General features: G+C 49.7%; 2 protein-coding genes, 10 non-coding genes and 1 pseudogene across 12 annotated transcripts; 1 reads left to right on the forward strand and 12 right to left on the reverse strand.

The window, feature by feature from the left end:
- Positions 1 to 252: 252 nt before the first annotated feature.
- On the reverse strand, positions 253 to 348 carry LOC123183775 (small nucleolar RNA Z103). Its single transcript, XR_006492801.1, has one exon. It is a non-coding gene; the product is annotated as a small nucleolar RNA Z103 (small nucleolar RNA).
- Positions 349 to 548: 200 nt separating this feature from the next.
- Positions 549 to 635, reverse strand: LOC123183760 (small nucleolar RNA Z195/SNORD33/SNORD32 family). The gene has a single exon (XR_006492787.1). It is a non-coding gene; the product is annotated as a small nucleolar RNA Z195/SNORD33/SNORD32 family (small nucleolar RNA).
- A 136-nt stretch (positions 636 to 771) lies between these two features.
- Positions 772 to 838, reverse strand: LOC123183766 (small nucleolar RNA Z105). Its single transcript, XR_006492793.1, has one exon. It is a non-coding gene; the product is annotated as a small nucleolar RNA Z105 (small nucleolar RNA).
- A 52-nt stretch (positions 839 to 890) lies between these two features.
- On the reverse strand, positions 891 to 977 carry LOC123183931 (small nucleolar RNA SNOR75). Its single transcript, XR_006492915.1, has one exon. It is a non-coding gene; the product is annotated as a small nucleolar RNA SNOR75 (small nucleolar RNA).
- A 757-nt stretch (positions 978 to 1734) lies between these two features.
- On the reverse strand, positions 1735 to 1847 carry LOC123183881 (small nucleolar RNA snoR100). The gene has a single exon (XR_006492870.1). It is a non-coding gene; the product is annotated as a small nucleolar RNA snoR100 (small nucleolar RNA).
- Positions 1848 to 1985: 138 nt separating this feature from the next.
- Positions 1986 to 2064, reverse strand: LOC123183823 (small nucleolar RNA Z155). Its single transcript, XR_006492816.1, has one exon. It is a non-coding gene; the product is annotated as a small nucleolar RNA Z155 (small nucleolar RNA).
- Positions 2065 to 2645: 581 nt separating this feature from the next.
- LOC123183718 (small nucleolar RNA SNORD14) lies at positions 2646 to 2766 on the reverse strand. The gene has a single exon (XR_006492750.1). It is a non-coding gene; the product is annotated as a small nucleolar RNA SNORD14 (small nucleolar RNA).
- A 72-nt stretch (positions 2767 to 2838) lies between these two features.
- LOC123183916 (uncharacterized) lies at positions 2839 to 2974 on the reverse strand (annotated as a pseudogene).
- Positions 2975 to 3027: 53 nt separating this feature from the next.
- Positions 3028 to 3209, reverse strand: LOC123183837 (small nucleolar RNA Z112). The gene has a single exon (XR_006492830.1). It is a non-coding gene; the product is annotated as a small nucleolar RNA Z112 (small nucleolar RNA).
- A 46-nt stretch (positions 3210 to 3255) lies between these two features.
- On the reverse strand, positions 3256 to 3349 carry LOC123183848 (small nucleolar RNA Z152/R70/R12). Its single transcript, XR_006492837.1, has one exon. It is a non-coding gene; the product is annotated as a small nucleolar RNA Z152/R70/R12 (small nucleolar RNA).
- Positions 3350 to 3421: 72 nt separating this feature from the next.
- On the reverse strand, positions 3422 to 3521 carry LOC123183846 (small nucleolar RNA R11/Z151). The gene has a single exon (XR_006492836.1). It is a non-coding gene; the product is annotated as a small nucleolar RNA R11/Z151 (small nucleolar RNA).
- Positions 3522 to 9967: 6446 nt separating this feature from the next.
- LOC123183354 (RGG repeats nuclear RNA binding protein A) lies at positions 9968 to 13293 on the forward strand. The gene is made up of 6 exons (XM_044596147.1): positions 9968 to 10354; positions 10464 to 10863; positions 10972 to 11119; positions 12341 to 12499; positions 12577 to 12633; positions 12744 to 13293. The coding sequence occupies exons 1-6, from the start codon at positions 10189 to 10191 to the stop codon at positions 12936 to 12938; spliced, it is 1125 nt and encodes a 374-aa protein (XP_044452082.1). The 5' UTR covers positions 9968 to 10188; the 3' UTR covers positions 12939 to 13293.
- A 340-nt stretch (positions 13294 to 13633) lies between these two features.
- Positions 13634 to 17901, reverse strand: LOC123183353 (proline-rich receptor-like protein kinase PERK1). Its single transcript, XM_044596146.1, has 9 exons — positions 17562 to 17901; positions 17306 to 17445; positions 17115 to 17209; positions 15589 to 17030; positions 15295 to 15455; positions 15018 to 15094; positions 14781 to 14928; positions 14247 to 14396; positions 13634 to 14127 (listed from the first exon to the last, which is right to left on the reverse strand). The coding sequence occupies exons 1-9, from the start codon at positions 17728 to 17730 to the stop codon at positions 13846 to 13848; spliced, it is 2664 nt and encodes an 887-aa protein (XP_044452081.1). The 5' UTR covers positions 17731 to 17901; the 3' UTR covers positions 13634 to 13845.
- Between the last annotated feature and the right edge of the window lie 331 nt (positions 17902 to 18232).

Here is an 18232-nt window from a genome sequence, read left to right on the forward strand (position 1 = left end):
CAATCAGGGGCCGCCGCCCTGAGATCCAAGGCCCCCTGCGGCACAGAGCAGCAGAGCCTCGCCGCCACCATAACCGGCAGACGCGCAGCAGCGCCGACGAGCGCCTTGGGTGGCGGCGGGGGGGAGGGAGGGGGCGGCGAAGCTAGGGTTAGGTCGCTGACGTGTTGTCCATGAGGGGCGATGCGAGAGCTGGGGGGTTGCCATTCAACATAAACTATACATCAAACTAGACTAATGAGAAAAGTCAACATGATGGATCAGATTTCTGGCTTGGAATCCTGATGGGATTACATTTGCTCATAGTAATAATCATAGTCGGTAATTTGGGGAAAGTATCCTCACATCCTTTCAACTTGTGAAAAAATAACCAAATAGAAGTCAGAAAGATAAAATAGAACAAAATAAAGTAATAAGGTTCAGGCTATACCAAAACTATCTTTGATTTTATTTCACAATCCAAAGTTATGCTCAGGTTGATATCAAATTTCGTGATCTCGTAGGATATCAGAATTCAAAAGTTTAATCATATAAAAACAAAAAATAGCAGTGGGAGATCAGATGGTAGTGCATGATATAAATTGATCATCACAGTGAATGCAGAAATGTGGTATGGTTATGATATCATCACTTCTCCCATCAAGTCAAATCAAATATGACAAACAAAAAAACTGTCAGAGTTTTTTTAAAGAAAAGATAGGCATAGAGCATCTCATATAAGAGTTCTTTCGCATATCAATTGACGTGACAGAATATATGATGCCGATTAGACATTCAGAATGAGTAGGAGGAATTTATCATCAAATTGATCAGACACCAATTGTCTTCCTCATAATGCCACCGAGACAATCATACTAAAAGAAAAGAAAAAATAACAAACACACAGACCAATGTTCTCTCAGACAAATGCCTCAATTGTCCACATGGTTTAAAAGAATGGATTACATCAGACTCGTCATCTGTTTTCATCATCACAGAGAACTAAGAACAATGGAAAATGGAAGTGTTAAACAAACATGAGTTCAGTTAATCTCACAGAATAAGCAAACATATAATTGATAGCACAGAAGTAGTAGAATAAGCTGTATCAGACATCTAATCAGTGGTCATCATCACCGAGAACCTCTGATCAAGCAGAAAGAATGAAACGATTGATAAAGGCTGTAAACAGGGGTATAGTAACAGAAAGCTCCTGGTATTAAAGCAGTCAGTGTCGCACAAACCCGTTCCGTTACCACTGTCTGCCAATCTAACGAGAACCAAGGCCAATAAACAAGACCAAGAATCAGATACCTCATGGCATCCCTTCTTACCATACCCAAATCAAATACAACGCTAATACATGTATGGACAAGTTGAATGCACACGCCATCTCGAAGAATGGTTTGTGCCAGAATCTTAGCCCAAAGATTCCTCTCGGCAACATACAGCGCTGAATTACGCTATTAAGAAGCGCACCAGAGACTCTAATTTATTGCCTTCAGAAGTTCTCGATCAAATCAAAAAAAATACAAGAAATGTAACTGGATTTGTGGTGTTGCGTTGAGTAATTCTTCAGTCGTGAGTTATGTATCAAATAAAGAAGCACAAGAAAGCCATCCCTTCATATTGGCACAATGAAACAAGTCTATGTAGGTGGTCTCACTGACCATCCACAGAGATTGCTGCCATGGCGGTAGCCACGGTGGCTAATTAGCCACCGAGCACACACGTGCAGGTCACTGGAATTTTACCAAATAGTGTGGGTCAAATACAGGCCAGCAAGAGTAAAGCCCGAAGGCATCAGGGCGAGCAGACATGCAGACTGAGTTCAGTCAATCTCTATGCACATTACCAGGCATCCTTCCTCTTCTCATCCAGAACTGGGCTTGTTGTGTACAGAGCTGACAAAATAACCAGAAGTTGAAGCCAATGAAAAATCTGTGCAGAAAGACATCAGTTGAAAATCCAGGGGACAAAAAGAAAAGATTGGTTGAGCGAGATTCAGGAGCTGATCAGATAATTGTAGTCTGTAATTTGGTCAACACTAAATATGATTTTCTGTGGAAGATTATCATCACATCAACTCAATAAATCCTGTTTTTCCACTCAGTTACAAAAGAAACAACAAAAGTAAATCAAGAACAAAAAAAAATTGAAACAGAGAAGCAGTTTGACTGATCTTGGAAGGCTCAGAGCCTCAGATGAATAGTCTTAGCAGTCGTGAGCGGTATGGTGTACCTACAATGATGCAAACATCATCAGCTAGCCTCTGTAAACTCCCCCCCCCCCCCCCCCCCCCCGCCCCCTTATATAAGACTATGGTAGGCCTTTGGCGTACTCTCAAAAAAAAAGTTCTCTTTGCTCTTCATAAAAATTAATTATGATGCGTACTGTTAGAGATCATATTAAAATTTTGATGGTCTGAATCGTTTTGAGACAATTGCGGTTTTCCTACCGCTGGCCACAATTCAATTAAGGCAGTACCGAAGGCCATGTTCACAAGAAGGAAAGATGCGCAAATACATGGGCAGATGATGGTTCTATGATTAAACATTCTCACGCATTGTATTAATTATCTTCTCTAAAGCAATTGGTGAAATGTCCTACAATGAGCAGAAAGATAAAAGAGAAACCAAAAACAAGATTAAAGTGGGGAAAGCAGAGCATGGCTCAGACATCCAAGGAAGGAATTAGCAGCATTAGCTCTCAAGCCTGGCAGGGCGAAAGCTCTTAGGCGGCATCTGCGAATGTTTTGAGAAACAAGCCTTAGTTCTATCATCATCGCCATTGTTTTCCTCAATTTAAAATCAACATCACCAAACACTTATGTCAAGCAAAAAAAATACATGTTCAAGCAGGAAGTGTAATCACAAAAAACGGCTCTGTGTACCACTGAATCACAGCCACAGGTTCCTATCAGATGTGAAAATCTCTGTCGGCACAATGTAGCATCTCCGGTCAAGGCTTGTGGCTACCGGAGACGTGGCATCGGGCCCAAGAAAACAAGGTAAAAATTGCTGCAACAGAACAGAACGAATTACTAGAGAAATCACTCAGAGACCCATTTCAAATCACGCACAAAGCTGAATCAAGCCAGTGCAAATGGGTATTCCGTCCCAGAGCAAACCACAGAGGTTACGATACAGGGGTGGGCACTTGCAGCGGCGGAGAAGCAGCTGCTGTTTACAGTGTCATACGGCACTTCCTGGTCTAGAGCTCTTCACCGAGACAAAATGATGATGTTTACAAAACGAAAATAAGAAGACGGAATTAAGCAATGCTCAGTGGAAAGAGAAGTCGTTTTTGGTTTGCAGGCTCACGGTGACAGATGCCGCCACTGCCAAAAACCTATATGAATCATCATCGCATCATCAGTAGAACGAAAATGATGATAGAAACAAGGATGATTTGAAATCGACAGGAGCGAATTTTAGTAAGGAAAAGGCTTCAGTGTGTGTAACAACATGAATCGATCAACGGCGGACGAATCCGCCTCACCGAAATCCGCTAAGATCCTCTCGGACCTGAATCATCACCAGCCGAGCCAACCAAATCCAGTTCACTTGACACGAACAAAACAGAGAAGAACAGAGTAAAGCTTATTCGCGAAGAAGATTACGTGCTGTGCCGACGGAAAGGGCCCGGAAAATCATCGAGTGAATCAGATCCAGGTGAGTTGAAAGCCGGCTTGGGTTTCGATCTAGCAAGATGGCAGGACGATTTGCCGGTTGGCTGGGGCCGTGGGTAACGAGATCCAGACAAGAAGCTGATCTTGCAAGAAACGTAGAACGAAGAACATTGGAATCGAGAAGAAGAGCGCAGAGAGGAGCAGTAGAAAAGAAGACCGACGAACGGTGAAGGTTGAGGGAGGGAGGTGCGGCGGCAGTGAAGAGGCGGCGCGCCGGCGATGGGATGGTGCGCGGGTCTGCTCGTAATATATAGCCGCCGCCCCGCGGGGTTCTTTGTCAGGGTTTCAGCTTCCCTGGGCCACAAGATGCGGGGACGTTACCGGACCCGGTTCGGCCCAGGTGTGAAATCTGAATCGCGAGGGCTTCCACCCGGGGGGAATAGTATTATGTTTTTTTTCGAGACTAAAAAAAAAGTATTATGTTTTTTTCAGAAAAAATATATTATTTTTTTATCTCAAAACAAAATCTATCTACTGCACCGGGGCCTTCCCTAAAAAGAGAAGTGCACTGGGGTGGTCACATCTTCTCTACAAAAATTTAAATCTTCTAAAAAATAGAAGTTTTTATAAAAATCTGAAAATAATGCAAGACACAGATAATATTGATATTTAATAAAGTGTAAAATTATTTTAACCAAAATTAGTACCCAAAAAGCTCGTGAATATATACCAGTGTGAAAAGACCCAAAGGGGCTGATCCAACTAATCTTGACAATCAAACCATGTCAATCCAACGGCTTAGATTGCTCCAATTGTGTGTGTTCAACGTATTTAGCGTGCAATTAATATCATATCAAATAGCAATGTTTGTGTTAACCTAACAGCAAGTTGCCAACCACATGTATGCAAGATAATGAATTCATAAAAGTATTTATCCATGTCTTCGGCTCGCTTTTGTGCTCGTCGCTAAGTGGTCTAAGGATCTTGATGTAACTTTTATTATTTCTGGTATTCGTTGTACGATCATGATTGAATATGAATAGATCAGAAGTTTTTTGCGCAAAAAATTAGAAAGAAGGCCAGCCAAGCATTGCAAATTTACCTTATTTGAATAGCCATTGAAAACCAGAGCTAATATACTTTGAAATGCCAAAACATCAACTATTAGCTTCAGGTCACATGAATCAGCTTTTTATTAGCAACCGGGAGGAGCTCTGCCTTTTCACTAAAAGAAGAGAATTGACCAGTTTGTACATACACATGAATCAGTTCAGCCAATAGGCATAAAATATAATATATGAACATCAACTATTAGCTTCAACTTTTTGTCCAAAACACAATGGCTGTATCTTTGTTGTCGGTTGCATCAATAGTAAAGGCTTCAGGACAAGTAATGGCTCAACCTTCACCCTTTTTAGTAACCTCCTTAGCATGAATATGTCATTTCGACCACTTAATAAAACTTCATGTGACAATTGGAATCAAAAGACTGGTCTAGGTTAAAAATATCTTTGGTGCATCATGCGATTGTACCACACTACATCAGCGGTGCACTTTAAAGGTGACCCAAAATACAATTTTTTTTAAAGGAGGTCCAAACCCCTTAGCCTATGCATCAATGAGATTATTAAGAAAAGCACAGAAGAAATGAACTCCGGCCGAAGCATTACAAGATGAAAAATACCCACCTACGACTAAGCATACACTTGTTCCGTAGCAGAGCACCAAAAGCATAAATTGCAGCAGAAGAATTGTTCAGCTCGCGTCGATTCTGTTGACTCCATATCTTCATCTGTGCGTAGCGTTGTAGACCTCACTTGCTACATGTTCTAGCAGTTTTGCCCCAACCATCAGCGCCTCTTTTTCGGTCTCCTTTATCTGCAAGATTGACCATCCCACAATCCAATGACAAGTGAGTCTTGTTAGGATCATTGGGATATTATATATTTTTTTATCAAATATACAAATTACATCTTCTCTCTCTCTCTTCTAACTCAGGTCTCTCTCCCGGTCTCTGCTTTAGCAGCGACAGCGAAAAGCAGCAGCAACAACAACGTAGAGTAAAAGAAAATCACATATATTTCCTCTTTGTTGTCAAACATCTCTCTCCCACTCCTTGCTCTATTTATCAGTAGCAGTGGCACGAACACCGACAATGTAGGGAAAGGCTGCGTACAATAGACCCAAAGTGGTCGGGCCCTTCCCGAGACCCTCCGCAAGCGGGAGCTACATGCACTGGGGCTGCCCTTTTTTTTAGTGGCACGAACACCGACAAATATAACTGTTTGGTTGAAGAATCGGTTTGCCACGCCTAAGCTGAGGCGTTAGCCACACCTGTGGTGCGCCCCCAAGAAGTATCGCGGCTTGCGGGCAAAACAAGTGCCACACATTTGGCAAAAAAATCTATAGTAAAAGCTCCTTTGCGCCGTGGCGAGCTAGACCTTCGTAAAACACGGAACGCCTGCCTAGGGAGCTGTGGCACGCCGCAAGAAGTGTGGCGGGCACGGCGTGGAGGGGCCATGGGGAGCAATCGGACCTAAGCGGAGGAGGCAAAATTTAAATGAGGGAAGAACCTTATACATAGACTCAAGCATGGAAATGGCTGGGTGACTAGTCATGATCATAAAAGCAACATTGTCCAGACGCATTTTGTCAACATTATCAAGAGGGGTTCGCCTCGCCCCAAAACTATTAACTAGGGCGCCTTCCCCCCTACAGGACGTGACCTTTCTGACCTTGGGGTGTCTATCACAGAGGATGAGGTAAAGGATGCTCTCTCTGCCCTTCCTGGGGACAAGGCCCCGGGACCTGATGGATTCACTAGGAAATTCTTCAAGGTTTGCTGGGACACTATCAAACAGGATGTCATGCTTGTGATTAACAAGTTCTCATATCTGCATGCGGAACACTTCCACTGGCTCAACTCGGCGAACATCACCCTCATCCCCAAGAAGGATGGCGCCGAAGACATCTCAGACTTCCGACCCATCAGCCTGATACATGCTGTTGCAAAGCTCATTGCCAAAGTCCTTGCAACTCAGCTGGCCCGTCACATGAACAGTACTGTCTCCATTGCGCAAAGCGCCTTCATCAAAACAAGGAGTATCCACGACAACTTCCTGTACGTGCGGAACTTGGCCAGGAAATTCCACCGCAAAAAAACCCTATGCTCCTCTTCAAGCTTGATATTAAGAAGGCGTTCGACTCAGTCAAGTGGGACTATTTAATGCAACTTCTGACCCATCATGGCTTCCCGAGTCGGTTCAGAGGGTGGGTCTCGGCCTCCTCTCCACGGCCTCCTCCAGAGTATTGCTCAATGGTATTGCCGGTGATCCGATCAAGCATGGTTGTGGCCTTCGGCAGGGTGACCCCCTCTCGCCATTGCTCTTCGTGCTTGCTATTGATCCGATGCACCACTATTGGGGAACGCAGTAACTTCAAAAAAATTCCTACGCATACGCAAGATCCATCTAGGTGATGCATAGCAACGAGAGGGGAGAGTGTTGTCCACGTACCCTCGTAAACCGAAAGCGGAAGCGTTATGACAACGCGGTTGATGTAGTCGTACGTCTTCACGATCCGACCGATCCTAGTACCGAAAGTACGGCACCTCCGCGATCTGCACACGTTCAGCTCGGTGACGTCCCACGAACTCTAGATCCAGCTGAGTGTCGAGGCAGAGCTTCGTCAGCACGACGGCATGATGACGGTGATGATGAAGTTACCGACGCAGGGCTTCACCTAAGCACTACAACGATATGAGCGAGGTGGAAATCTGTGGAGGGGGGCACCGCATATGGCTAAACAATCAACTTGTGTGTCTATGGGGTGCCCCCTCCCCCGTTTCTAAAGGAGGGGAGGAGGAGGCCGGCCAGTCCTAGAGGGCGTGCCAAGGGGGGAGGAATCCTCCTCCTAGTAGGAGTAGGATTCCTCCTTTCCTAGTCCTACTAGGAGGGGGAAGGAAGGAGAGGGGGAGGGGGAGGGGGGCAAGAGGGGCCGCGCCCCCCTCCCCTAGTCCAATTCGGACCCCCTTGGGGGGGGGCGCCACCTCCTGGCTGCTACCCTCTCTCTCCCCTAAAGCCCACTAAGGGCCCAATAACTTCCGGGGGGAGGGGTTCCGGTAACCCTCCGGCATTTCGGTTTTATCCGAAACCTCCCGGAACACTTCCCACTACAAAAAAATACACTTCTGTGATGATACGTGTTTGTCACAGTAGGTCGCGTTTTTTTGTCATGCATGTACATCCATGACAAATTTATGACAGAATCAAGATAGTCATACCTGTGCTGTCGTAGAAGTATTCCATGACATTACCAAAATTATCATCACGGAAGTGTCCACTTCCATGACGATAAATCGCGCGTCACAGAAATGCTTTCGTCAAGGGTGACCGACACGTGGCATCCACCGTAACGGAACGCCGTTAAGCTATCGGGTCGGGTTTTGGATCCGATAACCCGTTAACAGCCCCGACCAATGAGGATTTTCCACGTGTAAAATCATCATTGGCTGAAGGAAACACGTGTCAGCTCACCGTTGGGACAGATGTCATCCGCTCATTGGACCGAAGGCGCCTATGATACGGCGACACGTGGCATGGCCCAACAGAGGTCCATTCCTGTGAAAAGGCCGGCCTGTTTGACTTGGTCAAAAGGTGGCGGGCCGCCCCACGGAAAGCCTGTTAACGGCCTGTTCGCATATAGCCCATTTACAGCCCACTAACCCAGGGCCCGTTACGCCCTATCCGAATTAGGCCCAGTAGCGTCATCTGGGCCGTCCAATATGATTCAGCCCGTTTTAACTTCCGGCCCATGTGTGGCCCATGACTTCTTTCGGCCCATATGAGGACCTTTGTAACTCTTGGCCCATTAACGGCCCGTGGTGAAACTGGCCCGTAATGAACAGTGTATCACTTTATACCCATTAACGGCCCGTTATTCCATTGGGACGTTTCCAGCCCAAGTTATCTTTCGGCCTTCTCAGGGCCCATTGATTCTTGGGCTCATTTGCAGCATTCGGTTACATACAGCCCGTTACTGTCATTTTCTGCTTGTGGGCCAAATTCAGCCCGTCGTTACAGTCGGTCCGTTTACGGACCGTTAATACGTTGGGCCGTTTTCATGTCAAAAAAAAAACCCGTTGGGCTGTTTTCATAGAGTTATCAAATACGGCCTATTAACGGCCCGTTATGGTCCACGAATAGTACGGCCCATGATTGGCGAAATGATGATACGCCCCGTAGAAGGCCCATGGATCCTACCGCCCGTATGAGGCCCATCGATAGTATGGCCCGTAGAAGGCCCATGGACCACGACCCGTAGAAGGCCCATGGACCCTAAGGCCTGTATAGAAGGCCGATGGATCCTACGGCCGGACGAAGGCCCATGGATCATACGGCCTGCAGGAGGCCCATGGTTACAACAGTTCGTGTGTTGCCACGATTATTTTGGCCTAGTTACCAAAAATAGGTATTGTGGCCACTAGAAAAAAACAGAAAAAGAACTGCAGTGACTACAAGCAAACAACTAAACAAGACAATAAAGAAATAAATAAGCAAGCAATTAACGCTAGCCTATTACCGCTATTACACATATTACATCCACTGGGCATCAAAGTTCGCCTAGTTAAGCGTCTATCCTGTATAAATAAGCACCGGTGCCTAAGGAAAGTCTGGTTTATTTCTCGAAGCACCTCTCCTAAGCACCTTGCATTGTACAAGGTCTAAGCTTCTCTTCATCGGTGGCGGTTGCTGTTCTGGTGCGTTGGTCCTATGGGGCCCGGCCTTAGCACGATGATTTTTCGACTGTCTACTATAACAAGTCGTCCCAGCTTCGATGAGGGAGGGCCGATGACGGCGGCGCCAGCCTTTGTCTCCCTTCAGCGCTTGTAGTGGTCGCTAGGTGGTCTATGAATCTGGATGTGATTTTTTATTGTTTCTGGTGTTTGTTGTACTGCCATGATTGAAGATGAATAGATTGGAAGTTTCTCGCAGAAAAAATCCGTAACTATGTGAAGCGAAACATAATGTTGTCAAGTATTCAACCCATGAACAAAAACAGAAAACATGCTGCAAGATCAAAGTACAGCGCAGTGTATCGATGGAAAAAAAATATTTGTGACGAATGGACGAGGTGGCGGCCCATCAGCTCTCGAGGCCCATACACCAAGCCAGGGCAGGCCGACACCCACGCCCGAAGCCCACGACCGCCGTCCCAACAACCCACCTCCAAAATGACCAAACCACCCCCAGCCCCAGCACCTCCCACCCCACGCACACCCGTAATTTCCCCTCTCCCCCAGCCCCATTTCCGCCATTTCCCCTCCGCCCGCGGTCTGAAAACGGAGGCCAGCACACTCCGCTGTCACATCCCACACACTCCCACAGCTTCAGCAGCACAGCACACAGCGGCTTCTTCTCCGTTGGCGGCGGCGGCTAGGGTTTTACCACCTCCCTCCAAAACCCTAATCTTTCCACCCAATCCAATCCGTCCGTCGTCCATGCCGGCGGCCTCCTGCTAGATTCGAATCGCGCCGGAGTTGTACTTAGTTTGAGTGCTTGGTTTGGTGCTGTGCGGCGGAGATGACGTCCAACCAGTTCGATCTCCTCGGCGACGTCGACAACGACGACCCCTCGCAGCTCCTCGCCGCCGCCGCCGCCAAGAAGGCCGCCGAGCCCAAGCCCGCGGCGCCGGCGCCGGCCGCCGCCAAGCCCGGCTCCAAGCCGCCCGCCAAGACCACGCCGCCCGGTGAGTGACCCTCTCGGTTCGCGCTCCCTCCGATTCGATTGCTCGATGGGTCTTCCGATGCGAGCTTCCATTTCTGTTGCTCATGGTGTGATGCGATTTGCGGCTGCAGCGGAGGACGCGAGGGGCAGCCGGGGGGACGGCGCCGGGCGCGGGAGGGGCGGCCGCGGGGGCGGGTTCGGCAGGACCGGCCCGCGGCGGGACTACGGCGACGCCGACGCCAACGGCGGCTTCGAGGGCGGGTACGGCGGTGGCGGCGGCGGCGGCTATGCGGCGCCTCGCCTGGAGGACGGCGATGGGAAGCAGGCGGAGAGGGGCCGCGGCCCGCGCCAGCCCTACCGCGGAGGGGGCGGCCGCCGCGGGGGCTACTCCGACGGGCAGAACACGGACGAGTTCGGGCGCCCGCACCGCTCCTACGAGCGCCGCAGCGGCACCGGCCGGGGCTTCGGGATGAAGCGCGACGGTGCTGGCCGCGGCAACTGGGGGACTGCCACCGACGAAGGGTTCCCACAGTTAAGATTGATCCAATTAGTCTCTGTTTCATGGCATGATGCTGATTCTTTTTGCTGCTGTCATGTGTGGAGCTTGATGCTTTTTATTATGTGGGTGGTGGTGATCAGGGAAAATGTGGAGGCTGTCAACACTGAGGAGACCCCTGCTGTGACAGAGGATGAGAAGAAGCCCGAGGATGCGCCGCAGCCCGAGGCTGAGAAGGTCAAGGAGGGTGCGGAGAATGAAGAGGACCAGAAGGAAGCTGAGGAAGATAAGGTATATTTTTCAGAATTTGCCATCATCTGATTGCTTTAAATTGTGTTGTGGTAGTTGTATGGCGTGTGCATTTTGTATTGGTGACAATGGTGATGGTAGCATTTCTTGCTGGATAAGACAATCCAGATACTCCCTCCGGTCAGAATTAAATGACGCAATCTCTATATAATGTCCGTTTTGCGTTGTATCGAGGTTGCGTTAATTAATTCGGATCGAAGGGAGTATCATGTTTTACATATGCTATTCTAGGGATGTAACGTAATACAGTTACTCGACCAGTCTAGATGTTTGCTGTACACCTGCTCGCATAATAGCTACTTCTGTCACAGTACAGAAATGGTTTGCATTAAGCTCTTTGGAAGCTGGAATCTCTTCCTCATCTTCCAGGCTAGTCTTATTGTCAGCTTTATAGTTCTCTTCTCCTTTGTGCCCAATGCTACATATTTCTGTCAGAATGTATTGCGTTGTTTTTTGATGCATTTGATCACATACATTAGTGTATTGTCACATCCGTGCCACTAACTGACCTCAGTGAGCCATTTGATTTGCTGCTGGCATCTAAGTAGTTTGTAGATGAAATGCATATATACATGTACTGAAATATCAATTTCTTTAATCGTCATTCACTTTGAAGGCTTGCCTGTTATTTGGTTGGGAGTAATGAAATCTGGTTGATCCAGTTAGACTGACATTCTCAGAAATGGATTGCCAGTGTTCAGTTTTACCTAGCCAATAGTTGGTTCATATAACAGCATCCTCTCTTTTGATGTAATGTGCTCTTGTTTAATTTTATTTTGGCAATAGCTTTCCTTAGAATTTCTGACTTCCTGTTATTTAATTGAGATGTTGAGTGCAATTTTGTTCCTTGTTTGTGGTCCAGAATTCTTTGATATATTCCTGGGCTTGTTTCTTTTATGATGAAGGTGTGTTCTGTTACAGTGTCACTACCCCTTCACCATCTTCACCCTTCATTTTGGGGATGGCTTATCATGACATATTCAACTTCTCTTAAGCTTTCTGGTGCTTCTGTATTGTTGTCTGTGCATGTTCTGCTTTTGTATTTGTTGCCAGGACATGTTCTAGGTATATCGTTACAAGCTTGAATGGGTTGCCTCTGGCATGCTTGAACTGTTTCTGATGTTTGTCCTGTCTGATGTCTGCCTGATAAGGGGATTCACTGCTAAGAAATTGTTAACATGCCATGTCACCACCGTTGTACAGGAGATGACCTTGGAGGAGTATGAGAAAGTATTGGAGGAGAAGCGGAAAGCAATACTCGCACTAAAGGCTGAGGAGAGAAAGGTTGAAGTTGACAAGGAGCTGCAGTCCATGCAGCAACTGTCAGTGAAGAAGGATGCTGAGGAAGTATTTATCAAGCTGGTAAGTTATACATGTTGCGGTCCTTCTTCTGCGTGTGGTTATATCGATGCTAATTTTTACCCAACTCCCTGCTGCAGGGCTCTGACAAGGAGAAGAAGAAAGAAAACACAGAAAGAGAGGAGCGTGCCAAGAAGGTATCCTGCGCATTTCTCTCATGTCCTGTTACTTTGGTCCGAGCAACTGTTGTATCTTTTACTAACTGTTGCGCTATGTTTCCTGTGATGCTGCCTGTCCCTGCCTGAAGTCCCTCAGCATCAACGAATTCCTGAAGCCCGCTGAAGGCGAGAGGTACAGTGGCGGTCGGGGCCGCGGCCGTGGCTTCAGGGGACGCGGCGAGGCCCGTGGCGGGTACAACGGCGGCGGCGGCGGTGGCAGGCGACCAGCTGCTGCTCCGGCGATCGAAGACCAGTCCCAGTTTCCGACGCTAGGTGGGAAGTGAAGGGGTCCGTGTCCCGTGCCCTGATCCGACTAGCAGCGGCTCCTCGGTGGTTCGCTCCAGACTGTGTCCTTGTTGAATTGTCAGTACTCAGTAGCGTGTCGTCGTTTCGCCCGTCCGTCTTTTTACCTGTCGCCGTGTCTTCGTCGCCGTCTGTGTATCCCGTGTACACCGGAGGTGCACCCGCCCATCGCCACCCGCCCGTGTCTTGTTTTAGCCGCAGCTTATTCCGTTCATTTCGATAGCACAATGCCATGTATGAGATGTTTTCCTGGTGCACTTGCTGCTGTCATGTGTCTCCTGTGTGCTTGGTTCAGTGATTTTGCTCATCTCAGAATTAAGTCCATCTTCTTTCTTATGGGTTGTTTGTTCACTGTGCATATTTCTGTGGAGAATCATTCTGCCATGGCAAGGCACCTCATGGGTGCTTGTGCAAAGGCTGAACTAAGCCTGGAAAATATAGGCAAATCACAGCACAAAATTGTCCTTGGTTTCTCGGAAACTACTCCCTCCGTTCCTAAATACTCACTCCGTTTTTATTTACTCTGCATAGAGATTTCAATACGAACTACGCCTTTTTAGATATTTCAATATGAACTACATACAGATGTATGTAGACATATTTTAGAGTATATTCACTCGTTTTGCTCTGTATGTAGTTTATATTTGGAATCTCTAAAAGGATTTATATATAGGAATGGAGGGGGTATGAAACAACTGCATGTACATCATCACACTTGTCTCAGTTCATCCATATAAAGAAGAGCTAACCCATGGCTCATCATAATGTAGTAAAACACTATTACTATACTATCTACTCCACTGATATAAACAGAGTAGCAGCAAAAAGTTACTACATCTCAAGTCAGCTAACATGGTTACACAGATGCAGAGAGCAGCACACATTGCATCATCTTTGGTGCTGGCTGCAGTCTGCGGCAGCTGCTGAAGGGTACCAGAACCTGTTAGACAGGCCCTGCACATGAGCATCCCAGGCGCTCCTCAGGGTGGTCTCAAGGGAGCGGTTCACCCCGCCGACACGTTGCGAATCGGACCGAACCGGGCTGCCCTGCTCCTGGTAGTGCAGCCGGTCGCTCAGCATGCGGCGGCTCATGCTCCCGGCATCGCTGCTCGGCGCGGAGATGCAGCCGCCGGACTCCACCACCATGTCGCCCTCCAGGATGCGCAGAACCTGACAAACAGTTGGGACATACAAGAAGAAAGGTAAGCAACTAGGCACAACATGGACACTGAATACTGATCATGCTGAGAGCTTCAGGGGGTGAAATGTTTGTGTGGGAGTTGACTGACATGGGACATTCGCGGCCTCGAATGCGGGTCGCGCCGTATGCAGAGGTTCGCCGCGTGCAGCATGCAGTAGACCTCGTTCTCACAGAAGCGGTCCTCGAGGCGCGGGTCGATGAGCTCGTCGATCGCGTGCTCTTCCAGCAATGGCCGGGCCTGTTGCAAACCAAGTTGAATAGGGTTAGAATTTAGTTATACCAGGACAGGATCCTTCCAATGAAGGCTGGGCCTGTCGGAGCAGATGGATCAAAGCAATACAAAATTCATTTTGCTTTCGGATTCTATTGCTGATGGAGCATAAACAGGCATGCAAATATCTAAACGCTCTAGTTTACAGAGGGAGTACCACTTAACTATCGTATGTATTCCTTCAAGAGTATTTTTTTTTCAGTTGGTGAAAACTACCGCTTAGCTATCATATTCGTACAGTATGGTTATACCACCACAGTAGGTTCTTGCCATTAACCAGTGGAAAATAAAATTCAGAAAGGGAATTATGATAGTACTATCAATCATCTAATTATTATGATGTGAGCTCACCCATTCAGTCAGGAATTGCTGGCCCTTGGGCCTGTTAATATCGACGGCCTTGCGTCCAGTGACAAGCTCCACAAGAACAACTCCAAACGAGTAGACATCGGCCTTCTCCGTAATTTGCCCGCTCTGCGCATATTCAGGGGCTAGATAACTGCATAACGGTAAAAGAGGCTCAGATTTTTCCCAAATCACAAGTTACACCTGACCAAGCATGGGGAAACTTTTTGTCTGATCAATTACCCAAATGTGCCAATGACTCTTGTATCGACACCCATGTCCCCATCAGGTTGCCATCTAGCCAGGCCGAAATCGCCGACCTGTCACACCATCATGAAGGAAGAGACTTATTTAGCACTGTGGAGCAAAGATAACCAGATACTTATTTAGCACATAGCTTAGCTTAATAAAGTTCCAACATAATCATGTAGGGTATGTGGTAAGCTTTCATAGCATTGAAATCACCCAAATGGCCTTGTTTGCATTGTAGTACTAACAAAGGTTGATGCTCATTTCATACCAGTGGCTCGAAATCATGCGTGACGAGGATGTTGTTCGGTCTCATGTCGCGGTGGATAATGCAGCCGACCCTGCATTCCTCATGGAGGTACCGCAGCCCCCTGGCGGCGCCGACCGCGATCTTCTGCCGGGCAGCCCACCCCAAGGTCTCCTTGTGACGGCCTAACAGAGCACAACCAATGGAGTTCAGTTAGCAAGGCCACACACTCATGCACTGAAGGAAATATTGGTGCATTTCTATCTCAACAACTGAATTTGTCACACTGAGTTTTGCATGATGAGATGATCAGCTTACCATAGAGATGAGTGTCCAGTGATCTGTTGCAGATGTACTCGTAGACCAGCAGCCTCCTCTTGCCCTCGACGCAGAACCCGATGAGCATGACGACGTTCCGGTGCTGCGCGCAGCTGAGCACCTCCACCTCCGAGCAGAACTCGACGTCGCCCTGCGAGCTGCTGGCGAGCCTGTGCTGCTTGACGGCGATGGCCTGGCCGTCAGGCAGCACCCCTCGGTGCACCGACCCGAACCCACCCTCGGCCAGGAAGTTGGCCCTGGAGAAGCCGCCGGTGGCGTGCTCCAGCTCGGCGTAGCTGAACCACCGCGGCGGCTTCCCGAACACCGGCGTCTTGTGCTGGCACACCGAGCAGAGCGGCGGCGGCCCCGGCGCAGGGGTCCGGGAGAGGGACACGACGTCCCTGACGTTGCCTCTGAAGTTGAGGTCGGACCTGCTCCTCACGGCGCTGATCTCGGTCAGTAGGTCCAGCTTGGCGATCTTCTCCAGCAGCGCGTCCGCCGTCGGGGTTCTTCGGCGGGTTGGTGTTGGTCTTGGGGATGCGGCGGGTCGCTGCAGGATGTCGGCCATCCATGGCTGGAGTGACGGCGAGGCTGCTGCTGATGCTGCCTGAGGAGTTGGAGCTGAAGCTTCACTGTCAGGGCCAGATAGTACATTGGCTGCTTCTCTCTTGAGAGGGCTACTATCTGTTTCTGAAACACAAACTGTAGTGGTGCCATGGCCTGAGCTTGCGGCGGAGGATGCTCCGGTGGAATCGTCGAACGCCTCCGTCTCCGGCGAGCTGCTGTCTGTTTCTGAAGCGAACAATGGAGAGGTTGCAGGGTCTGTTGAGCTTGACACAGAGGTTGCATCGGCATTCCTGGTTTCTTCTTTCTTCAGAGAGCTGCTGTCTGTTTCTGAAGCACGCAATGGAGAATTGCCTGGGTTTGTTGAGTTTGACACAGAGGATGTTTCCTCGGATTCTTCTTCTTCCTTCTTCATCAGAGAGATGCCTGATTCTTCTAAAGCACACAATGGAGAAATGCCCGGTTCTTCTGAAGAACTTGGCACGGAGGACGCTCTCACATCCTCTGCTTCTTCCTTCTTCTTCAGAGAGATGCAGATGACGGCTTCAGAGGAAGCAGACAGTGGAGAAGCTGCGCCGGGGTCCGAGGTCGACACGGAGGAGGACGCTCCGGCGTCGTCGGTGCTGCCGGACGGCGTCTCTGAGTCCGGGATGCAGCTCGGCGTCTTCACGGCGGGTTCCCGGACCGAGACCATCTCGTGCTCCACATCACCTGAAGCACTGGGCTCGGGCTGGGGCGGAGGAGCTGCCGGCTCCGGGCGTGTCTCCTCCGTGGAGCAGGCGAGGTTGAGCCGGAGCACCTTGGGCCGGGAGCGCCTGACGGCGACGATGTTGCACTGGAGCTCCTCCATGCAGCGCGTCTCCTCAACCTTGAGATCCCTGAAGTAAATGGCAACAAATGCAACATCGCACCACTGACTACTGAAGAAACTGAGCAGCTGCTGTGCGACATTATCACAGTACCTGTCGAGCACGACCCAGCTCGCCAGCGCCCGCTTCGCCTCGGCGGCCACGGCGCCGGGGCCCGCGCCGGCGACGATCCTCACCCTCAGGTTCACCTGCACCATGCTCAGCAACAGGAGGGAGGCACTTCATTCAGACAAGTTTCGGTGGACGGGGCAGAGTGACGAACAACAGAGCAGCGGGTAGCTGACCTTGGTGGGGTCGTAGAGGTCGCGGAGGGTGAGCGTCATCTGCGCGCAGAGGTCGGAGACGTCGGAGCGCTGCGCCGGCGCCGCGGCGTGGGCGCTGGCGCAGGCCCCCGCGAAGAAGGGGAAGCTCCACGGCCTTCTACCTGGAGGACGGACAAATTAAAGGGGAAGAAAGGACACACACTCTGAGCACGCATCCGTGAGTGACCAGGGGAGGGGACGACAATGATCCGGGGGAAGGGGAAGGTTAGGTGGGTACCGGAGGCGGCGGCGGGCGGCGGCGGCGGCATGAGGACGAGGATGAGCACGGCGTCGCCGGGCCGCGCGACGTGCGCCAGCGCCCACGCGGCCGCCGCCCGGGGCACCTCCCTGGCGGCGGCCCGCGCCGCCACCACCACCGCCGCGCGCGTCGGCTCGCCGGCCGCCATCCGCGGAGCGCAGTCAGGCTTCGAGCTTCCGCCGGCGTGCTGGCTTCTCTTTTGGCAGCGCGCTGTTCGAATTTGGATTTTGGAAGCGGGGGAGCAGAAGAGCAGAGATGAGAAGACCTGTCAGTGAGTGAGGGTGAGATGGTCTTCTTGTCCTGTCTTTTTCATGTGGTTTGAAAAAAGAGGGCAGAGCTATTATTGCTAGCGCTACTCAGCTACTGGTACTGTCACATTCAGTGCAAGTGCCAGTAATGCTGCTGAGGGTACCATGATTATACCTGGCCATCCGTCGGGCCGGGCCGGGCCTACCCAAGCCCGACGTAGAAAACCCAGGACCGAGCTTGTCCCAGCCGTCGGCCCAAGCCTGGCCCGGGTCTTCTCCTTAAACAGCAAATATGGCGGGCCCAAGCCCGGCCCGACCCGGCCATCAGACTCAAACTCTAGGCCCAGGCCCGGCCTGTGGGCAAGGATAGGGCTAGATCGGGCTTTTTTAGGCCGGGTTGGG

Source organism: Triticum aestivum, chromosome 1D (genome assembly GCF_018294505.1).
Source record: "Triticum aestivum cultivar Chinese Spring chromosome 1D, IWGSC CS RefSeq v2.1, whole genome shotgun sequence".
Classification (NCBI taxonomy): Eukaryota; Viridiplantae; Streptophyta; class Magnoliopsida; order Poales; family Poaceae; genus Triticum; species Triticum aestivum.